The 21,913-nt window shown below is 45.1% G+C and overlaps 1 protein-coding gene across 3 annotated transcripts; it reads left to right on the top strand.

Annotated features, from left to right (window-relative positions):
* The first annotated feature begins 2,712 nt into the window (after positions 1–2,712).
* Positions 2,713–17,638, top strand: LOC148047009 (uncharacterized). 3 transcript variants are annotated; one of them, XM_087711174.1, is made up of 2 exons: positions 2,713–2,869; positions 13,599–17,638. In XM_087711174.1, the coding sequence occupies exons 1-2, from the start codon at positions 2,755–2,757 to the stop codon at positions 15,569–15,571; spliced, it is 2,088 nt and encodes a 695-aa protein (XP_087567300.1). In that variant the 5' UTR covers positions 2,713–2,754; the 3' UTR covers positions 15,572–17,638. The 3 variants fall into 3 exon arrangements, with proteins under 3 accessions (XP_087567300.1, XP_087567299.1, XP_087567301.1); XM_087711173.1 differs by having other exon boundaries at positions 2,713–2,926; XM_087711175.1 differs by having other exon boundaries at positions 2,713–2,954.
* The last annotated feature ends 4,275 nt before the right edge of the window (positions 17,639–21,913 follow it).

Below are 21,913 nucleotides of genomic sequence, written 5' to 3'. Positions count from 1 at the left end.
AATAAACTTGCTCTGAAAGGAAGGAAAACAGCGAAGGAGGGGCAATTCAATCTCCCTCCCCAATCAGCTGGGCTTCAGAAGCTGAAATAGAGAGAGGTCTAACCCCAGGGGCCGGTGGGTGGGCCCCTTTTTCTTTTTTTAAATATATTTTTATTTTTGCATTTAAAATAGTGCTGCACAGCGAAGCCATTATGGCCATACAATCATATATATGTACATAATCTCATCCATTAGCTGACAGTCTACTTAGTAACTTTATCTATCCTTCTATCCAATCACATTGTTTACACTTTGTTCCAGTCTTGTCACCTTGTCTTATACCAATAATAAAATCTCTTCCGAACTTCATAATATTCCGACTCCTCTTTCTTTTTTAATTCTAGAGTGAACCTTATCTGCTTCCGCACAGGCCAAGATTTTCCTAATTATGTCTAACTCTGATTGGATACTTCCTTTTCCCCAATGGGTTATTTATGCCGCTGTCAATACATGGATAACTACATAAAGTGCATCCTTCTTATACCCCTCTGGTTTTATACCTAGGAGGAAAATTTCTGGTTTGAACAGAATTTGATCTCCCACCATTTGTTCCAGCCATAATTGTACCATTCTCCAATATCTTTTTGCCTCGTTGCATGTCCACCACATATGGAAAAAGGTTCCTGCTGTTTTCTTGCACTTCCAACAATTGGGGGCCAAATTTTTAAACATTTCAGAGAGCGGTGCTGGGGAAAGGTGCCATGTGTAGAACATCTTGTACAGAATTTCCTTGTAGTTTGTGGCCATTGTTCATTTCCGATTGAGTGTCCAAAGTCTTTCCCATTGAGCCAATTCAACATTGCAACCAATTTTTTTTGCCCAGGCAACCATAGTTTCCTTAACATGTTCTTCCTCAAGTTTACATTCAAGCAGATATCTGTACAACATTTAATGAAAATTTTGATTAAAGTGGGTGGGCCCACTTTCAAAGCAACAGAACCGGTTTGCTCTCTGCTTGATGGAAGAGCTACCGGTTTGGGAGAAATGGTGCGAACCGGTAGAAACCCACCACTGGCATAGAGTGCGATCAAGTTTTGCTCAAAAGCGACACATCAGAAAAATGACATGGGAAAATCCCCATTATGCCCTGATGGTGGAACAGTGTCCAATAGTGGATCAAACTCCGAAAATCATATAGAAGTTTGTAAGCTTTCTTAAATTTTAGGAAAAGTTAAAGTGCAAGAAAAGAAAGGAGAAAGAACAGAAAAAAAAGAAAGGGAGTGAGGGAAAAACAAAATTGAAGAGGGCAGACAAAATGTGGAAAAAGCTATAGAGATAAAAGAAGCTTCCAACTTTCTTCACTAAAGGCAAAATCCTAAGTACCAATAATTCTTTAAATTAGAATAAACCATAACAATCTACTGCGCATGTGGCAGGGAGAAGAGTTCCCGCGAAGGCCAACTGTCCGGCATATCAACCTGACGATGATTTCCCCCCCCCAAACACACATGCGACCCCTCCCCGGCTTTCCTGAAGGTTGGAGAGGGTGAAAAATGAGCTTGCCAGTGTGCGCATGAGGGTCAGAGCTGACAACTGGAATGCAACCAAATATGGCTCCAAATGCCACCTGGGACACGTGTGCTCCCACCCCCGCTGTTCCATGCAAGAACGCAGGGCTTTCGTGGAGCCTGGGGAGGGCGAAATCGGTTGCTACAGGTTCACCATCATGGGCATAGGATCTCTTGCTGGAGGGGGGAGTTTTGAGCTTGAGGACCTCCAGGTTCCCTTCCAAGTCTGTTATTCTGTCAGCTTTCACACCTGTGGCTTGGAAAGTGTTACACACCCACCAGTCACTCCCATCAATGCCCAGAACGTGAGAAACGATTTGTGGAGTCTGTTGAACTTCGGGGACACCAGAAGAGGCACACGAGGCAAACAACGATGAAAGCAGAGCTCATAGGTTGTTCTTTCCTGATGCCCAGAGATGCACAATAAGGGAAGCATGATGCCCATTTTCTACAATTGGCAAAAGCATCACATCCAACCTCTGATCCACGTGTCTCATCCACTTGCAGTTTCGATGCCGTATTTCCCCACAACCCACCCGGGAAGAGACGCCCCTGAGTGGAGACGGAGCTCCTTGGGAAGGGACGAAAGGCAGGGAATTAAACTTTCGCCCTTTGCACCTGGTGGGAGGAGGAAGAGGGGGGGGTCCTTCCTTCCACCTCGACGGGGCCGCCTCTGCTGCAGAGAGACCGGCCGGCGGGCAATGAATGGATGGAGGGCTTGGCTGACTTCCAGGGCTGGAAGGGAATCCTCGTTTAGTGTCGGTCTGTGTCCCTGCGGAAGCCACGAGCTTCTACTACGGAGCCCATCCTCCCCAACCGTCTCAGCCTTGCCAGGTGCCGGATGGGGGATCCCAGCGCCCTGTCCCGCCTCCAAGTCCACCCCAAACTTCGGGGGAAGGAGGGAGCGGGGATTCCCGGCCGACTCTTCCCAATCCTGAGGGAGTGGGGGAGAAGGAAGGGAAAGTCTCCGGGCCCCTCTGGACTCCACTCGGCTGGGAAAGCGGCGGCTCTCGCCCAGCGTCCTCCGAGGGAGAAACGGCGCTTGCGGGACCCCGAAACTGCAGCTGATCAAGGAGGAGGAGAGGAAGGAGGGGCTAGAGCGTCTCCCACACTCTGCAAGGGAGGAATGGGGACCGGAAAAGGCGGGAAAGGAAGCGCCCGTAGATCCTCTCTAGGAGCCTGCTCTCGGTCTCCCCCTCCACCTTGGATGGGAGCTGAATTTCGGGTAGTTTTCCTGCCTTTTTCCCCACTTGCGGCATTTTGGGCGACTGTGCAACTTCTGGGCCTCCGGCAAGGCTGCTCCTGGGCCCCGCTCCGGGCAGGTGGGGCTCCCGCTCTCCCTCGGGCTGCCAGGAGGGCTTCTCTCCGCCAGGAGGAAGGTAGCCCCGAATCGGTGCCAGGAGGAAGGTGCGGGTGGATGCGGGGCTGGACGGGGAGCCTCTGGGCAAAGGGGGGTGGGGGAGCCTCACCCCACGGAGGGAAAGGGGGCTTCTCCTCCAAGGGTTTAAGGGGGGGGGATTATTGGGTGGCTGAAAGAAATACCCGCCCTTCTCTCTTCAATGGGGGGGAGGGTTTTTCTTTAGGGGAAGAAAAGGGGTTCAAATGGCTTGAATTGAGTTGAGTATTTTCCCAGCGCAGAAAAGATCCACTTGCTTTCGCCTTTATTTAAATGGTAGAGAATGAATATTCTTTGCTTTTAAAAAAAATATTTTCAAACTTACAAAATACACACAAACAAAACTTAGACATAAACTACATTTACTCAATATATTGGAACTTCATGTTCCTTCTTATAGCAATTTCAAATCGGTACAATTCTTCTTATGTTATTTCCCCTTCTAATATGTTTGAGTTTCACCATTTTTAACCCTCTTATTTTACTTATCAATCTGATATATTCAGTGATTACCTGTAGTAAATTTAAAGTCTCTTGAGTGCACATGGACAGTACATGTTAATCCTCCTTAAATTCTATTTTTGGGCTTTGTTGGCTTCTTTCATTGACCTTTGTTTCTTTCCTATCTCCACCTATACCAATTATCGCATATCTGATTGTGGGAAGTGATCATCCAGCCCTCTCCCAGAAAAATGAAATCTCCTAGGAAATATCGAAAAGGCAGAATATTTCTCTGGATGTGAAAAGAAAGAAACATGTTTTAAAAGACAGGATAGTTGCCTGTAGCTTCCTGTCCATCCCCAGTTAAAGGGCCATTGAGATGGCCAGGCTAGCCCACTTTACATAATAAAGACTTCACCAGCAGCTACAGAAAGGTATGATAATATACTCAACTGACCACAAGGCATCTGAGAACTCATCACAGCCTAGAGAGTAGCCCCCTGCATGGCACCATGGGAGTCTGACAACCAATCAGAATACATTTCTTATACAGGAACGGGAAGCAGAGAGGTGGGACTAAACAGGGTATAAAAAGCCTAGCAAGCCCCTTCCTCAGCCTTCGTCTCTTCTTCTCCACCTACATTGAAGCATGTGATCACCTTTTCTGTTTAGGGCTCAAGCCATGTGGCCCTGTCCAACAATAAACCACCTTTCCAAGCAGCCTCCATGTCTCCAGTGTCTTCTTCCCCACTTGGAGCTGAACCCAAAAGGACATTTCTTTCAACATGATAATATTCTGTCTCTTCTTTTCCCTGAATTTCTTTTTTAATTTGTCCATTTCGGCACAGACCATAACCTTTCTTATTTCGTCTTCGCTTGGTATCAATTTATTTGTCCATTTCTGAGCAAAGGCAATCCTCACTATCATTATGTTTAGAATTAAATACTGGACTTCTTTTTTATACAAAGACAATTGGTTCTCATTATTCCTAATAAAAATACTTCTGGTTTCCAATCAATTTTGAGTCCTGTTATCGATTCTAACCATTTTTTAATTTTTTCCCATGCTTTTTGGCTTCCTCACACATCCACCATATGTGATTATATGTTCCATGTGCTATTTCACATTCCCAACATTTTGGTGATATATTTGCTGAGATTTTTGCTAACCTTGCTGGTGGTAGGTGTCATCTGTAAAACATTTTGTACCAGTTTTCCTTGTATGCAACCGATAGTGTCATTTTTAAATTTGTTCCCCCCAATTTTCTCCATTTATCTAATTCAATATTGTAGCCAAAGTTCTGTGCCCTTCTTACGAATTTGTTCCTTCACTATTTCTTCTTCCATTTTATATTTCAGAAGAAATTTATATATTCTCCCTATCATCTTTCTTTCTGTACTTTGAATAATTTTGTTTAATTCGTGTGGTTCCATTTGGATGTCGTATAATTTAGTATCGTTTTTGTGTTTACCTTTAATTTTCAAGTAAGTTAGCCAGTCGGCTTTCATGTTTTGTTCTACCAATTCGATTGGTTTTAAATTTCCCTGTCCATTAATTAAGTTATAACTACATGTTATAACTTTATTCATATCTGTAAAATTTGGGTGTGACATCCTTTCTGTCGGGGATAGCCAATTCTGGATTTTCACATAGTGGTTTTTTTTAAAATTTTGAGCCAGTTTTGCAATAACACATTTCTAATTAGATGTTTTTGAAAGTATTTGTGTGTGTTGTTTTTACCATCCCATAGGAACGTGTGCCAACCTACTTGCAGATTGTGGCCTTCTAAGGTCAAGATTCTTTTATTTTTTAACTCCATCCAGTCCTTCAAGCATGTTAGTGTTACTGCTTGTGCATATAATTCCCAGTCTGGTAATGCTGAGCCTCCTCTCTCCTTGTTACCTTGCATTGACTTTAGTTTAATCCTCGCTTTTTGGCCTTGCCAGATAAACCTGGATGTTAGATTGTTTAATTCCTGGAAGAAAGTTTTACCAGGATTTAGAGGTGGGGCTTGCAACAAAAATAAAATTCTTGGTAAAATATTCCTTTTAACTGTGGCTATGAGTGATAATTGAATACTTTTCCAACTTTTTAAATCTTTCTTTGTGTCATTAGTTTATTATAATTATCATCTTTAATTGTAGAACACTTTGCTGACATCCAAACCCCCAAGTATTTCACTTTCTTAATTGTTTGCATTGTAGTCACTAATTCCAATTCCTCTTCTTGCTTTTTTGTCATATTTTCAGTTTTCATTTTTGTTTTGCTTTTATTAATTTTTAATCCTGCCACCTCCCCATATTCTTCTAATTTTTGAAAATTTCAGACGAGATTCTAATGGATCCTCTAAAACAAATACTAAATCATCAGCGTAAACTTGGATGTTATATTCTTCATTTTTAAGTCTTAAACCTTTTATTCCCTGGTCCTTCCTAATTTCATTTAACAATATTTCCAAAGTTAATATAAACAGCAAAGGAGAGAGGGGCATCCCTGTCTAACTTCCTTTTTTATTTCAATCTTATCTGTTAGGTCTCCGTTCATCAAAACTTTGGCTGTCTGGGTATTATGTAGTTTTTCTATCATTTTTGTAAATTTTTCTTCAAGTTTCATCCTATCTAATTGAGTTGTTATAAACTTCCAGATTACGTTGTCGAATGTTTTTTGTGCATCAAGAAAAACCAAAACCAATTGGTTTTCCTGATGCACCTCATGATATTCTAATATATCTAGGATGACTCTTGTATTATTTTTAATGTCTCTGTGATGTAAAAAATCTATTTTCATCTGAATGTATTCATTCATTTAGCACTTGTTTAATTCTTCCTGCCGTAATTGCTGCAAATAATTTATAATTGGAATTCAATAGTGAAATTGGTTTATAGTTTTGAATTTCTTGTAAGTTAGCTGCTTCTTTAGGGATGAACGATATTGCTCCCGTCCATGATTCAAGCATCTTGGCTTTTCTAAAACTTCATTAAACATTTCCTATCCTAGTTCTTCCAATATTATTTGATTATATTTATATAACTCCACCTGGATTCCGTCTGGTCCTGGGGTTTTAGTCTTCTTCTGGTTTTTCAGGACTAATTCTACTTCTGCTGTCGTTATTGGCCTGTTTATCGCCCCCCCCCCCCCACCTTTGTTCTTTCGAGATTGGATTTATCTTTTCTTGGTTTAAATATTGTTTTATCTTAGTTATAATTTTGCTCGTATAATTTTGTGAAATATTTTTGAATAATTTGCCTCTTTTCTTCCAATTTATGTTGAATATTTCCTTTGTCATTATTGTGGATGATAAATCATTATTTTTCTCTTTCATTATTCAATCTGTATGCCAGCCAATTTTTTTTGACTGCTTAAATTTTCGTGTGCTAATTATTTTTGGGTTATTAAATTAATATTATGTTTTATCATCTCTTTTTTTAAAATTTTTTTATTCTTTGGGTCTTTCTGTAATTCAGATTCGGCTTCACTAAGTTCTTTTTGCATACGTTCTTGTTTATCTTTTCCCCCCCTGTTTTTTCTTGCTATATAGGCAATCGTGAGGCCTCTTATGTATGCTTTCATGGTATCCCAGAGATTTTGAATTGAGATGTCTTCCTTTTTGTTCATTCTAAGAAATAATTTTAATTCTTTCCCTAGCATTTGAGTGTATTCTGTTTCTTTTATGATATCAGGATTCATCATCCATCTTTTTCTTCTTTTTTGGCCTTTCCATTTTAATTTTATTGGGTTATGATCCGCCCACTTATTTGTTTTAATTTACTCTTATTGGTTACATAGTCCAAATGATGTCCAGGCCGTATCTATTCTCGACCAAGACCGATGCAGGTTCGAATAGAAGGTATACTGCTTTTTTTCTTTTGTGCATTTCTTCCAAATATTGTGTAGTTTATATTCCGTGGCCCTCTCGGAAAAGGATTTAGGTATTCGTTTTTTTCGTCTTTTTTTTAAAAACTTTCATAGTTCATTTTTTATCCACTATTGCGTTATAATCCCCAATTAAGCAAATATTTTCATAATCTAATTCATTCATTTTATTGTGCAATTTCCTATAAAATTCCTCTTGTTTCTGATTTGGTGCATATATCACTATTAATAAGGTCGGTTTTTGTGTTGTTTCTAATTCAATCATTAGAATCCTGCCTTCTTCGTTGGAGTAGGCTAATTTGGACTTTATTTTTTCTTTTACGTAGGTTGCTATCCCCCTTTTTTCTTGTCTGCCAATGCTGTATATAATTTTCCACATTTTGTGTTTTCCCGTAAGTTAATATGTTCCCTTTTAACGTGCACTTCCTGTATACAGGTTATGTCTGCCTTCAGTTTCCTAAGTTTATTAAACATCTGTGCTCTTTTCTTCGGCAAAGGGGGGAAGCCTCGAACCACAGAGGGAAAGGGGGCATTTCCTTGAAGGGCTTAAGGGGGGTGGGGATTATTGGGTGAACGAAAGAAATACCCACCCTTCTCTCTTCAATGGGAGGTGAAGGGTTTTTGTTTAGCAGAAGAAAAAGGTTCAAATTTTTGAATTGAGATGAATGTTTTCCCACAGAGAAAAGATGCACTTTTATTTTTGCCTTTATTTAAATGATAGCGAATAAATATTGTTTGCTTTTCATCTACTGTTTTAATTGTTTACGTTTGTTTCTAGAAAGCTGAGTAGAATCTGAAAAAAATCTTTATTTTCCCAGTTTTGCTCTAAAGGAGGGTGGGATGTGGCAGCCCCTTGTTGGTGGGTTTTATCCATCAGAATAGGGCGGCAGGGGACCCCCGGAGGTCTTCTAGTCCAGCCCCCTGCTCAAGCAGGAGTCCCTACACCATTTCAGATCGGTGGCTGTCAATGTTCTCTCTAATTTTTTTTCAGTGTGTGCAGAAAAGTATAGTGTTCGAGCAGCACATTTTCATGCCTGAGCACCTGAATTTTTTTTAGCCATAATTGCCATCAGAGCAGATATTGGGAGGGGGCAAGGAGGAAAAGGGTCCCCTCCCTCTCCCTCAGACCCCCAGGAAGGAGGGGAGGGGAGAGGGAGGGAAAGGAAATGGGAAACAAGGAAAGGAAAGGAAAAAGGAAAGGAAATAGAAAAGAAGGAAAGGAAATGGGAAAGGAAATGGGAAAGGAGAAAGGAAAGAGGAAAGAAGAAAGGAAAGGAAAAGAGAAAGGAAAGGGAAATGGAAATGGAAAAGAAGGAAAGGAAAAAGGAAAGGAAAGGAGAAAGGAAAAGAGAAAGAAAATAGAAAAGGAAAGGAAAAAGAAAAGGAAATGGGAAAGAAGGAAAGGAAAAGAGAAAAGAAAGGAGAAAGGAAAGGAGAAAGAAAAGGTAATGGAAAAGAAGGAAAGGAAAAGGAAAAGAAGGAAAGGAAAAGAGAAAGGAAAGGAAAAGGGAAAGGAGAAAGGAAAGGGAAAGGGAAAGGAAATAGAAAAGAAGGAAAGGAAAAAGGAAAGGAAATGGGAAAGAAGAAAGGAAAGGAAAAGAGAAAGGAAAGGAAAAAGAAAAGGAATTAAAAAGAAAAGGAAATGGAAAAGAAGGAACGGAAAAAGGAAAGGAAAGGAGAAAGGAAAGGAAATAGAAAAGAAGGAAAGGAAATGGGAAAGAAGAAAGGAAAAAGGAAAGGAAAAGAGAAAGAAAATAGAAAAGGAAAGGAAAAAGGAAAGGAAATGGGAAAGAAGAAAGGAAAGGAAAAGAGAAAAGAAAGGAGAAGGGAAAGGAGAAAGAAAAGGTAATGGAAAAGAAGGAAAGGAAAAGGAAAAGAAGGAAAGGAAAAGAGAAAGGAAAGGAAAAGGGAAAGGAAATAGAAAAGAAGGAAAGGAAAAAGGAAAGGAAATGGGAAAGAAGAAAGGAAAGGAAAAGAGAAAGGAAAGGAAAAAGAAAAGGAATTAAAAAGAAAAGGAAATGGAAAAGAAGGAAAGGAGAAAGGAAAGGAAATAGAAAAGAAGGAAAGGAAATGGGAAAGGAGAAAGGAAAAAGGAAAGAAGAAAGGAAAGGAAAAGGGAAAGGAAATGGAAAAGAAGAAAAGGAAAAGAAGGAAGGGAAATGAGAAATGAAAGGGAAAGAGAAAGGAAATGGAAAAGAAGGAAAGTGAAAAAGAAAGGAAAGGAAATGGAAAAGAAGGAAAGGCAAAGAGAAAGGAAAGGAAAAAGAAAGGAAGTTAAAAGAAGGACAGAAAGGAAAAGGAAAGAGTGGAAAGGATTGGTACTGCTCAAAAATCAAGTCTCAAGATCCCGTGGACCCCTTTGGCTCAGGCATTCCAATTCCACGCTGCTTCCCTCTCTCCCCAAACGAAGGGATTGCAGAAAAAATGCTGAGCCCAGAACGGGGCTTCAGATGAGGCAATGCCTGAGAAACCCCGGATGTGCAGAGAAACGCAGGCTACAACCAGCGAATCCCGTTTTCCCAGGAACTGGCGGTATTTTTTTGTTACCTGTGCGGCCGCGGACGTACGCAGCTTAGAGCAGTGTTTTTCAACCACTGTGCCGCGGCACACTAGTGTGCCGTGACATAGTGTAAGGTGTACTGTGGGAAAAACACCTGCCGGGTGTTTTTGCCTCGGGACATCTCTGTGTCCACTGTTCCCTCTAAGGTGCGCAGCTGCGCACGTGGCAAGAAAACACCGCGCAGCCGTTTCAAACTGCGCGCAGTGATTTCTGCCACAGGCTCCCGAAGCTGAGGGGAATAGCTGCTGCTGCCTCCTCCTCCTCCAACAGCACTGCCGGATTTGCTGCCAATGCTGCAGCCGAGTTGAAGCCTCCAAAGCTCCTGCAGGCGCCCCCGCCCATGGCAGCGGCAGCAGTGTCTCCCCCTCTGCTCGGAGCACCTCAGCTGGGCTCTGGGTTACCACTGCCGCCGCCTCCAGAAGCCATGAGGCCTTTTTCCCTGCTCCCCCCCCTCCGCCGCCTTCTACTAGCTCCCGCGGCCAAATGGCTCCTCAAAAGCACGGCGGAGGAGGAAGGGGGAGGGATAACACGGGGGCCAGCTCAGGTGCTCTGCGTGGAGGCTAAGTCAAGGACTGGCTGTATTGCAGAGGAGCTGGGAGCCACCCAAGGATTTCACAGTGCTACGAGGAGGATAGCGAGCCTCTGAGCAGCTGCAGAGAGCCTGCCTGGCCAGGAGCGACCTTCAGCTGGACGGAGGGGCGAGGGCTGCCTGGAGAAACAGTGAGGGCCCTTTTGAGCTAATGAGCAGGAACGTTTGTGGAGCACACCGGTTGTGTGTGCAGGCTCCACGCAGAGCACCTGAGCTGGCCCCCGTGTTATCCCTCCCCCTTCCTCCTCCGCCGTGCTTTTGAGGAGCCATTTGTCCGCGGGAGCTAGTAGGAAGGCGGCGGAGGGGGGGGGAGCAGGGAAAAAGGCCTCATGGCTTCTGAAAAACTGTGGAGGTGGAGGTGGCGGCAGGTGTAACCCAGAGCCCAGCTGAGGTGCTCCGAGCGGAGGGAGAGGCACCGCCACCACTGCCATGGGTGGGGGCGCCTGCGGGAGCTTTGGAGGCTTCACCTCGGCTGCAGCGCTGGGCAGCAAATATGAGGAGGAATTCTGGGAGTTGAAGTTCACAAGGCTTAAAGCTGTCAGGTTTGAAGACTCTTGGGATTTTTTTTTCTAAAGGGTTAGGGGTGAAAAGGTCTTGGAACTTGACAGCTTTAAGACTTGCATGCTTCAATGCCAGAGTTTCTGAGCCAACATTTTGGTTGCTAAGCAGGACCGTTGTTAAGTGATACTGATATTATATAACACTTTTAATTAAGCGGGTACCTTGAATAAACATAACTTTGAGTTTCAAATAATACTGATTTCGTTGTTGTTTGGTGACATCTGTGAAAAAAAGTCAGGTGCTCAGGCATGAAAATATGCCGCTCAAACACTATACTTTTCTGCTCACACTGAAAAAAAATTAGAGGGACTGTGTCCTGAAAGTTGCTTTCGGGACACAGGGATGCCTCTATTAAGTCCCTGCGGCCCCGCGTTTACTTTAAAAACGTGGGGACCGCCGGGAGGTAGCGCACGGAGGGACGTCACTGATGTCCCATGCATGCGCCCATAGCAACAATCGCGGAGGATTCAAGAGAATTACTTTATATATAGTCAATATAGGCACAGAGTTAAATTTTTTTAACATTTTCTAATGGTGGTGTGCCTCGTGATTTTTTTCATGAAAAAAGTGTGCCTTTGCACAAAAAAGGTTGAAAAACACTGGCTTAGAGGGAACGCTGGTGGCTGTCCATTCTTTTCTTAAAAGACTCCTCTGCAAACCAGTTGCTCCACTGATTAATTGTCCTCCCTGTTAGGAAGTTTCTCCTTAATTCCAGCTTGCTCCTCTCCTTGGTTAGCTTCCATCCAATATTTCCCGTCCTGCCTTCTGGTGCTTGGAGAATAGACTTATCTTATCCCTTCCAGTCGGGATTTAGGCCTGGCTACAGCACGGAAACCGCTTTGGTCGCATTGATCGATGATCTCTGGAGAGCCAGGGATGGAGGTTATGCCTCCGTCCTAGTGCTCCTTGACCTCTCAGCGGCTTTTGATACCATCGACCATGGTATCCTTCTGCGGCGACTGCGGGAGGTGGGGGTGGGAGGCACTGTTCTACGGTGGTTCTCCTCTTACCTCTCGGACACGTCGCAGTCGGTGTTGGTCGGAGGGCAGAGATCGATTCCTAGGCCCCTGACGTATGGGGTACCGCAGGGTTCGGTCCTGTCCCCCCTCCTGTTTAATATCTACATGAAACCGCTGGGTGAGATCATTTGACGGCACGGGATAAAATACCACCAGTATGCGGACGATACGCAGCTGTATCTGTCCGCCCCGTACCAACTCAATGAAGCGGTTGACGTGATGTGCCAGGGCCTCGAGGCTGTTAGGGACTGGATGGGGGCTAACAAGCTTGTACTCAATCCAGATAAGACCGAGTGGCTGGTGTGTTTCCCTCCTACTAATTGGCCAAGTGTTCCATCTCTCAGGCTGGGGGGTCAAACAGTACGCCCCTCAGACAGGGTCCGCAATTTGGGAGTCCTCCTGGACCCACAGCTGACTTTTGAACACCACTTGTCAGCGGTGACCAGGGGGGCATTTGCCCAGGTTCGCCTGGTGCACCAGTTGCGTCCCTACCTGAACCGGGAGGCCCTCACAACAGTCACTCGCGTCCTTGTAACCTATAGACTGGACTACTGCAACGTGCTCTACATGGGGCAGCCCTTGAAGAGCATTTGGCGACTTCAGCTTGTCCAGAATGCAGTCACGCGAGTGATCGTGGGTGCACCTCGGTTCACCCATGTAACACCTATCCTCCACGAGCTGCACTGGCTGCCTATTGGTCTCCGGGTACGCTTCAAGGTGCTAGTCGTCACTTATAAAGCCCTTCATGGTATTGGACCTGGGTACTTGAGAGACCGCCTGCTGCCAATTACCTCCAATAGACCTATTAGATCCCACAGACTAGGCCGCCTCCGAATTCCATCTACCGGCCAATGCCGATTGGCTACCACCCGGAGGAGGGCCTTCTCTGTGGCTGCTCCGGCCCTCTGGAACGAGCTCCCCGTGGAGATTTGGACTCTCACCACCCTTCAGGCTTTCCGCAAAGCCCTTAAAACCTGGCTGTTCCGACAGGCCTGGGGCTGACGAGTTCCCGTCCCCGCTCGAATTGTGTGCTTGTTGATTGTTTTTAAATTGTTGTAGTTGTTTGTCCGTTGTTTTCCTCCTGTTTGTATCCCCACCCTTACTTTGGTTTGTGAGCTGCCCTGAGTCCCTCTGGGAATAGGGCGGCATAGAAATGCAATAAACCAAATCAAATCAATCTGTGCTGGCCCAAAGAACAGGGTCTATGAATACCTACATGGGTTGTACTCTGTACACAATTAGCTCTACTTGGAACATATAAATCCTATGAGGGGTCTTTGCAGTTTCTCTCCCATCATATAGAATCATCTCCCCCACCCAAAGCGAGCAAAAGGAAAAGGCAGGGTTCATCCCCAGTTCAGGCAGGCAAATGAGGGGCAACAGGGATTCTGTCAGCCATCTCTCTCATCATACTAAGAAAAGCAGAGGGGAGGTCAGCTCCACAGGCGGCATCCCAGCATGTCTTTCATTCTGGGGTGGGTGGGGGGAATAGAGGCTTTGAGGACCCCACCAGTGTTCATATAGGGGGTGTCCCAGCTATTGCTTGGGCTATTTGGAGAGCTGAAGAAAATAAATCTTCTCTCCTTCACTTCTTTTTTCTTCATCCTGCAGGTGCCACCAGGAAAACCTTTGCACAAAGTTCTGCTTGCAGGATCCAATCTGGGTCAGTCACCAAGGCCAGAGGTTTCATCTTCTCGGCTTTTGGACTCATGCTAGAGCCCCTCCCTCCTCCTGCCCATCGTTCAACCTTTTGGCCAAAGTTCTGCTTGTTCGAATTTCCTCCGATAGAAATCCCTGGAAGTGAGCAGCCCCTGGAGACTATGCAGAGGGGGGAACACTTTGGCCAAAGGTCCCCCCAGAGGAATCAGGGGAGACTCTCCAAATGCTCCGATTGTGGGAAATCCTTTGCTTACCGGTCCCTCCTTTTGATCCACCGGAAGCTGCACATGGGGAACGGATCCCACCTGTGTTTCCTTTGTGGGAAATCCTTTCCTGGAGTGTGGAGCTTTGCCAAACATGTCCGGAGCCACCCAGGACTGAAGCCTTACAAATGCGGAGAGTGCAGGGAGCGTTTTGCTAAAGGCTCGGACCTTGGAGCCCATCAGCGAATCCACCAGGGAAAGAGACCTCAGGAGTCCTGGAAGCGCTGGGGAAGATTTCCTGAGAGACGGAATTTCTCTAGGCCTCAGAACAGCCCAACTGAAGAGAAGCCCTGCAAATGTGTGCAATGTGGGCTGTGCTTTTCCCAAACCTCGCAGCTGCTTAAACATCAGCAAATCCACACCGGAGGGAAACCTTATCAATGTCTGGAGTGTGGGAAATCTTTCCGTTATAAACAATTGTTTAGAAGACATGAGAAAATTCACACAGCGCAGAGTCCTTCTAAATGCCTAGAATGTGGGAAGTGTTTCACTCGGAGCTCATCTCTTTACCAACATAATAAAACACACACAAAGGACGAAAACAAAACATGCATAGAATGTGGGAAAACTTTTTCCAGCAAATCATCCCGGCTGAAACATCAGAGAATTCACACTGGGGAAAAACCCCACAAATGCCAAGAATGTGGGAGATGTTTTGGTGAAAAGTCAACTCTAACTCGACATCAGAGAATTCACACTGGGGAAAAACCCTTTCAGTGCCCAGAATGTGGGAGATGTTTTGGCTATAAATCACGTCTAATCACACATCAGAGAGTTCACACCGGAGAAAGACCCCATCAATGCCCAGACTGTGGGAGATGTTTTGGCAGAAAGTCTCGCCTAATTCGACATCAGAAACTTCACACTGGGGATAGACCCTATAAATGCCCAGAATGTGAGAAAAGATTTGTGGGTTCTTCTGAACTTAGGAGACACCAAAGAACGCACTGTGGAGAAAAAGTATATAAATGTAATGATTGTGATAAATGTTTTTCTCTTAAAGAAATTCTTTTTCGACATCAGAGTATCCATACAGGTGTGAAGCCCTATATGTGCATCGAGTGTGGAACATTTTTCCGTAGAATACAATGCCTCAGAATGCATGAGAACGTTCACAGAGGGGAAAAAAAGTTCAAATGTTTAGAATGTGGGAAAGCATTTGGTCGTTCATCATATCTTAGAATTCACTGGCAAACCCACACGGGTGAGAAATGCCACAAGTGCTCAGTGTGTGAAAAATCTTTTGGTCGCAAAGATTCTCTTAGAAAACATGAGTGGATTCACAAAGGAGAGGAGCCTTCCAAATCATGCCTGCTGAAACCCTATCAATGCCCAGACTGTGGGAGAAGTTTTGTTCGGAAGGAACACCTAATTCGACATCAGAGACTTCACACTAAAGACAGACCCTATCAATGCTCAGAATGTGAGAAAACATTTGTGGAGGCTGCTGAACTTCGGAGACATCAGAAGGGGCACACAGGAGAGAGGCCCTATAAATGTGGGGAGTGTGGGAAAAGTTTTCTCTCAGCAACACTGCTTCGGGTTCATCTGAGAATCCACACGGGGGAGAAGCCATACCTATGTGTGGAGTGTGGGAAATGTTTTTCCCAAAAACAACACCTTGGGAGGCATCAAAAGATCCATTCACGAGTGAAGCCATAGAGATGCACAGAGTGTGGTAATGTTTTGTTCAAAAGGGAGACATGAGAAAAATGACATGGGAAAAGCCCTAATAGGCCCTGATGGTAGAACAGTTTTTCATAGTTGTTCAACCCTTAGGAGCCATATAAGAGATCATAAAAGGGAGAAAAATTAGAAACTCTTAGATCATGGGAGAGCATTTTCTTGTCAATCGTTCCTTAAAAATCAAGCACTAATCCATATAGCAAAAGATGCAGTTTAAATGCTTGAAGTGTGATGTATCAGGGCTCTGAATGTGGCAAAGTTTTTTATCTGATCATCAGATCTTCAGATGCACATGAAAAATCCACACACGAGGAAAACCTTGCAGGTGTGAGTAACATGAGAATACTTCTCCTTGCCAATTGGAGCGCCTTGCCTCCTGGAATTTGTCCATTAAAATTGCCTCCTTGGAAATTTTCTTTGCTAAGTTCAATGTTTTTATAATTTTTAAAACAAATTAATTCTAAGTCATGAAAATGAAAATCTGATGAGATCGTGGAAACCTAATATCTAATGTGAAATTGTCAGGAACCGTATAAGGACTCCTGCCTTGCGCAGGGAAGGTGGGACTAGAAGCCTGCGCCTCTGTTATTCTGTGGTAGGTCCCTTCTAACCCTTGGATTCTAAGTATTTGAAAAGAAAATGGAAAATGGATGAAAAGCAAAAGGAGGGTTCATTTAGTGTCCATTCAAAGTTACAGTGGCACTGAAAAAAGTGACTTATGACCATGTCTCAGCAACCCTATGGTCATGTGATCAAAATTCAGATGCTTGACCACTGACTCACATTTATGACGGTTACAGTGTCCCAGGGTCACCTGATCCCCTTTTGCGACCTTTTGACAAGCAAAGTGAAGGGTGAAGTCAGATTCACTTAACAACCATGAAACTAGCTATACAACTGCAGTGTTTCACTTAACTAGTGTGGGAAGAAAGGTGGTAAAATGGGGAAAACTCACAGGGTTGGGCCTGTCCTGGGTGTTGATCTGCTGTGCTGGTGGCTCGCCGTCGGAGCTGGTTGATGTGCCAGCGCCACATTCGCCCATCATTGGGCTGGACCCTATAAGAGTAGGGTCCAGTTAGTTGCGTGATTTGTACGGGAAGCCACCTTGGTTTGGCCCCATAGTTTTGGGCGTAGACGGGGGTCTCCCACATTAAAGGCCAATGTGGTGTCGCCTGCGAGGGGGCTTTTTTCTGCTGCATAACCGGGGTTATGCAGCCAGTCCAGGGTTCTCTGGAGCTGGCGACAAATAAGTCGTTCTGCAGGACTTTGCTTGATGACAGGGCCCGGGGTTGTATCCTGCGCCAGGAGGTATTGGGGCAGTTTGTCGTGCCAATTCCTTGGCCCCAGGCAGCCCAATGCCTCTTTAGCCGACCGGACGGTTCGTTCTGCCAGGCCGTTTCCAGCCAAGTGGAACGGAGCTGTTGGGGCGTGTCGTATGCCATGGCTTCATCCTCAGCTGCCTAATGGCTCAGTTCTTTTCGCGCCAGCAAACGTCACTGAAGTCTGAGGTCTTTGATACCACAGACCAGCTGTTCGCACAGAGCATCATCCAGCACAGGAAAGCCACAGTGTAGGGTCACTGTCCTGAGGGAAGCCATATAATCGGTCACGGATTCCCCTTCTCTCTGGGTCCTCTGCCTAAACGCATAACGTCTGGCTATGCACAGATGTCAGCCTCTGTTTTGCTGCTTGCTTTTCGGCTGCCATGGAAACGGGGAGGGGGGGCATGGTATTTGGGTGAGGGAAGTATTCTGTGCAGGAGTGACTGTAAGAAGGGAGTTGTTCTCACCATCTACTGCGCATGTGGCAGGGAGAGGAGTTCCCGCCAAGGCTAACTGTCCGGCATATCAACCTGATGATGATTTTTGAAGATGTGTCCCACATAACACCTGTGGTGTGTTTGGACTATGGGATAGGGTTACCAAAGGGAGGGGAGCGGGTCACATATTGATATCTATGATTACGCATGCTTTTGCCTCAGATCCTGCTTTCCCTAGCTACTATCCACTCATGACCAGTAAAAGTACTCTTAATTCTGCAAAATGGAGTTGAGTGGTTTCTTTCTTGGTTACCGAGCGAAGCAGCCCTGACAGTGTGGGAGTTGGGGAGTAGTGATTTTTAAGTTTCGCCAAAAGTGTCTCCCAAGGCATCGAATGGATGGAGGGGCCGCTAAAGCCCTAGCTGTTCCAAACCTCTCGTGGCCACAGGTGCTGCGTAAATAGCCTCTTTTACGGCCACTAGAGAAACCAGTGAAGTCATTTGCCTCCAGGAAGCACTCAAACCTCTCGAGGTAGGTGTCCCATATTTCAGTGGCCGGGCTGAATGCCGTGAATGCTGGTATGTAAGCCATCCTTAGAAGGACGGAACATGAGGAATTAGCCTTGGAGCGATGTCTCGTCGCCAGTAAGTTGAGGCAGCTCTAATAGTGACTTTGCTTCTTTCCTTTACCTCAGACCTGATCCCATTTTCGTCGCCAGGGTTCTGTACGGAGAACGAGGCAGACAGGAACTAAGGGAAGGCAGGTTGAAGCTAACACAACCTTTGATTATGGTAACATACAGCTCAACGTAAGGCAAACCTCGAACCAGCAAACAACAAAACATTTGACAGCTGACAGCCCTTTTATACCAGAGCTGTCAGATGCTTAACCAATAGATTGGCTGGATTTTCCCGCCAGCTGGCTGCTCGCGTCTTAGCCAACCAGGAGCTAGCAATGCAAGACAATGGTGTCATAGCCTCGAGGACGTAACACTTGACAACAGAAACTTTGGGTTCAACGGTGGTCGTAAGTAGAGGACTACCTCTAGATGATAAATTGAGAGTTCTTAGAAGAGGAACACGGAGAAGACAAGGTGAAGACAAAAGAATGTGGAGATGTTTTGATGAAAAGTCACACCTAGTTTAAACATCAGAGGCTTCACACCTGAGAGAGACCCTATCAATGCCCAGAAGGTGAGAATAGATTTGTGGATTCTTCTGAACTACAGAGGCACCAGGAGGGGCAGGAAGGAGGCCCTATAAATGTGGGGAGTGTGGGAAAAGTTTTACCTGAAAAGAAAACCTTAGGAATAATCAGGCTGGAATGAAGCCATACAGATGCATAGAGCACTGGTGGATTCCTACCGGTTTGCTGATTGTCCGTGCGCACTTAAAAGAAACTTGCTCTGAAAGGAAGGAAAACAGCGAAGGAGGGGCAATTCAATCTCCCTCCCCAATCAGCTGGGCTTCAGAAGCTGAAATAGAGGGAGGTCTAACCCCAGGGGCCGGTGGGTGGGCCCCTTTTTCTTTTTTTAAATATATTTTTATTTTTGCATTTAAAATAGTGTTGCACAGCGAAGCCATTATGGCCATACAATCATATATATGTACATAATCTCATCCATTAGCTGTCAGTCTACTTAGTACTTTATCTATCCTTCTATCCAATCACATTGTTTACAGTTTGTTCCAGTCTTGTCACCTTGTCTTATACCAATAATAAAATCTCTTCCGAACTTCATAATATTCCGACTCCCCTTTCTTTTTTAATTCTAGAGTGAACCTTATCTGCTTCCGCACAGGCCAAGATTTTCCTAATTATGTCTAACTCTGATTGGATACTTCCTTTTCCCCAATGGGTTATTTATGCCGCTGTCAATACATGGATAACTACATAAAGCGCATCCTTCTTATACCCCTCTGGTTTTATACCTAGGAGGAAAATTTCTGGTTTGAACAGAATTTGATTTCCCACCATTTGTTCCAGCCATAATTGTACCATTCTCCAATATCTTTTTGCCTCGTTGCATGTCCACCACATATGGAAAAAGATGCCTGGTGTTTTCTTGCACTTCCAACAATTTGGAGCCAAATTTTTAAACATTTCAGAGAGCGGTGCTGGAGAAAGGTGCCATGTGTAGAACATCTTCTACAAAATTTCCTTGTAGTTCGTGGCCATTGTTCATTTCCGATTGAGTGTCCAAAGTCTTTCCCATTTAGCCAATTCAACATTGCAACCAAATTTTTTTGCCCAGGCAACCATAGTTTCCTTAACATGTTCTTCCTCAAGTTTACATTCAAGCAGATATCTGTACAACATTTAATGAAAATTTTGATAAGAGTGGGTAGGCCCACTTTCAAAGCAACAGAACCGGTTTGCTCTCTGCTTGATGGAAGAGCTACCGGTTTGGGAGAAATGGTGCGAACCGGTAGAAACCCACCACTGGCATAGAGTGCGATCAAGTTTTGCTCAAAAGCGACACATCAGAAAAATGACATGGGAAAATCCCCACCATGCCCTGATGGTGGAACAGTGTCCAATAGTGGATCAAACCCCGAAAATCATATAGAAGTTTGTAAGCTTTCTTAAATTTTAGGAAAAGTTAAAGTGCAAGAAAAGAAAGGAGAAAGAACTGAAAAAAAAGAAAGGGAGTGAGGGAAAAACAAAATTGAAGAGGGCAGACAAAATGTGGAAAAAGCTATAGAGATAAAAGAAGCTTACAACTTTCTTCACTAAAGGCAAAATCCTAAGTACCAATAATTCTTTAAATTAGAATAAACCATAACAAAGAGTATTTTTATCATTATAAACATGTATATCCATAACGTAAAGCGGCACAGCGAATATCATGGCTACCATCATTCTGATCTCAAGATTCTGTCAATTTTAGCCTACATCAACAAAGTAAGAATTCCCGGACTCTTCTGGGTTTCCCTTTGTGATTCAGCCTCTCTTGAAGAGCTGATACCCGTCTTGACCCCAATATCATTTTTCTTTCCAAAACAGGCACGGCAAAGTCTCATTAAAATTAGCTCCTATTCCCTTGGGTTTCTTTGCAACCCTCCAAGTGTTTCAAACCGTAAATTTGTGAACATCTTTTAAGCATTCCAGATTGGGCTAAAGTTCACCTCTAAATTTTTGTACATTTTGTACCATGATACAAAAAAGGTGTTGAAACTAGAAAAGGATGCAGGGAAGAGCAAGAAAGATAAATAAGGGAATGGAGGCTACAGCATAAAAGGAAAAGTTGCTGATTACAACTAGTCCAAGGGAGAGAAATAGGAGTAACAGTATGGTGACACCCCCCCCAAACACACATGCGACCCCTCCCCGGCTTTCCTGAAGGCTGGAGAGGGTGAAAAATGAGCTTGCCAGTGTGCGCATGAGGGTCAGAGCTGACAACTGGAATGCAACCAAATATGGCTCCAAATGCCACCTGGGACACGTGTACCCCAACCCCCGCTGTTCCATGCTAGCACGCAGGGCTTTCGTGGAGCCTGGGGAGGGCGAAATCGGTTGCTACAGGTTCACCATCATGGGCATAGGATCTCTTGCTGGAGGGGGGAGTTTTGAGCTTGAGGACCTCCAGGTTCCCTTCCAAGTCTGTTATTCTGTCAGCTTTCACACCTGTGGCTTGGAAAGTGTTACACACCCACCAGTCACACCCATCAATGCCCAGAATGTGACCATCAATGCCCAGAATGTGAGAAACGATTTGTGGAGTCTGTTGAACTTCGGGGACACCAGAAGAGGCACAGGAGGCAAACAACGATGAAAGCAGAGCTCATAGGTTGTTCTTTCCTGATGCCCAGAGATGCACAATAAGGGAAGCATGATGCCCATTTTCTACAATTGGCAAAAGCATCACATCCAACCTCTGATCCACGTGTCTCATCCTCTTGCAGTTTCGATGCCGCATTTCCCCACAACCCACTGGGAAGAGGCGCCCCTGAGTGGAGACGGAGCTCCTTGGCAAGGGACGAAAGGCAGGGAATTAAACTTTCGCCCTTTGCACCTGGTGGGAGGAGGAAGAGGGGGGGGGGGTCCTTCCTTCCACTTCCACGGGGCCGCCTCTGCTGTAGGGAGACCGGCCGGCGGGCAATGAATGGATGGAGGGCTTGGCTGACTTCCAGGGCTGGAAGGGAATCCTCGTTTAGTGTCGGTCTCTGTCCCTGCGGAAGCCACGAGCTTCTACTACGGAGCCCATCCTCCCCAGCCGTCTCAGCCTTGCGAGGTGCCGGATGGGGGATCCCAGCGCCCGGTCCCGCCTCCAAGTCCACCCCAAACTTCGGGGGAAGGAGGGAGCGGGGATCCGCGGCCGACTCTTCCCAATCCTGAGGGAGTGGGGGAGAAGGGAGGGAAAGGATCCGGGCCCCATTGGACTCCGCCCGGCTGGGAAAGGGGCGGCTCTCGCCCAGCGTCCTCCGAGGGAGAAACGGCGCTTGCCGGACCCCGAAACTGCAGCTGATCAAGGAGGAGGAGAGGAAGGAGGGGCTAGAGCGACTCCCCCACTATGCAAGGGAGGAATGGGGACCGGAAAAGGCGGGAAAGAAAGCGTC

This window comes from Thamnophis sirtalis, unplaced genomic scaffold (genome assembly GCF_051295495.1).
Source record: "Thamnophis sirtalis isolate CommonGarterSnake01/CBP01778 unplaced genomic scaffold, rThaSir2_p1.2 scaffold_3, whole genome shotgun sequence".
Taxonomy (NCBI): Eukaryota; Metazoa; Chordata; class Lepidosauria; order Squamata; family Natricidae; genus Thamnophis; species Thamnophis sirtalis.
Note: the sequence above shows the minus strand (reverse complement) of the source record. Positions and strands in the feature narration are given on the sequence as shown.

Excerpts from the sequence above, each read along its gene's own strand:
- LOC148047009 (XM_087711173.1), top strand. The coding sequence starts at position 2,755 with ATGGGAGCTGAATTTCGGGTAGTTTTCCTGCCTTTTTCCCCACTTGCG. Across the intron at positions 2,927-13,598 it reads TTCTCTCCGCCAGGAGGAAG|GTGCCACCAGGAAAACCTTT; the intron begins GTAGCCCCGAAT and ends TTCATCCTGCAG.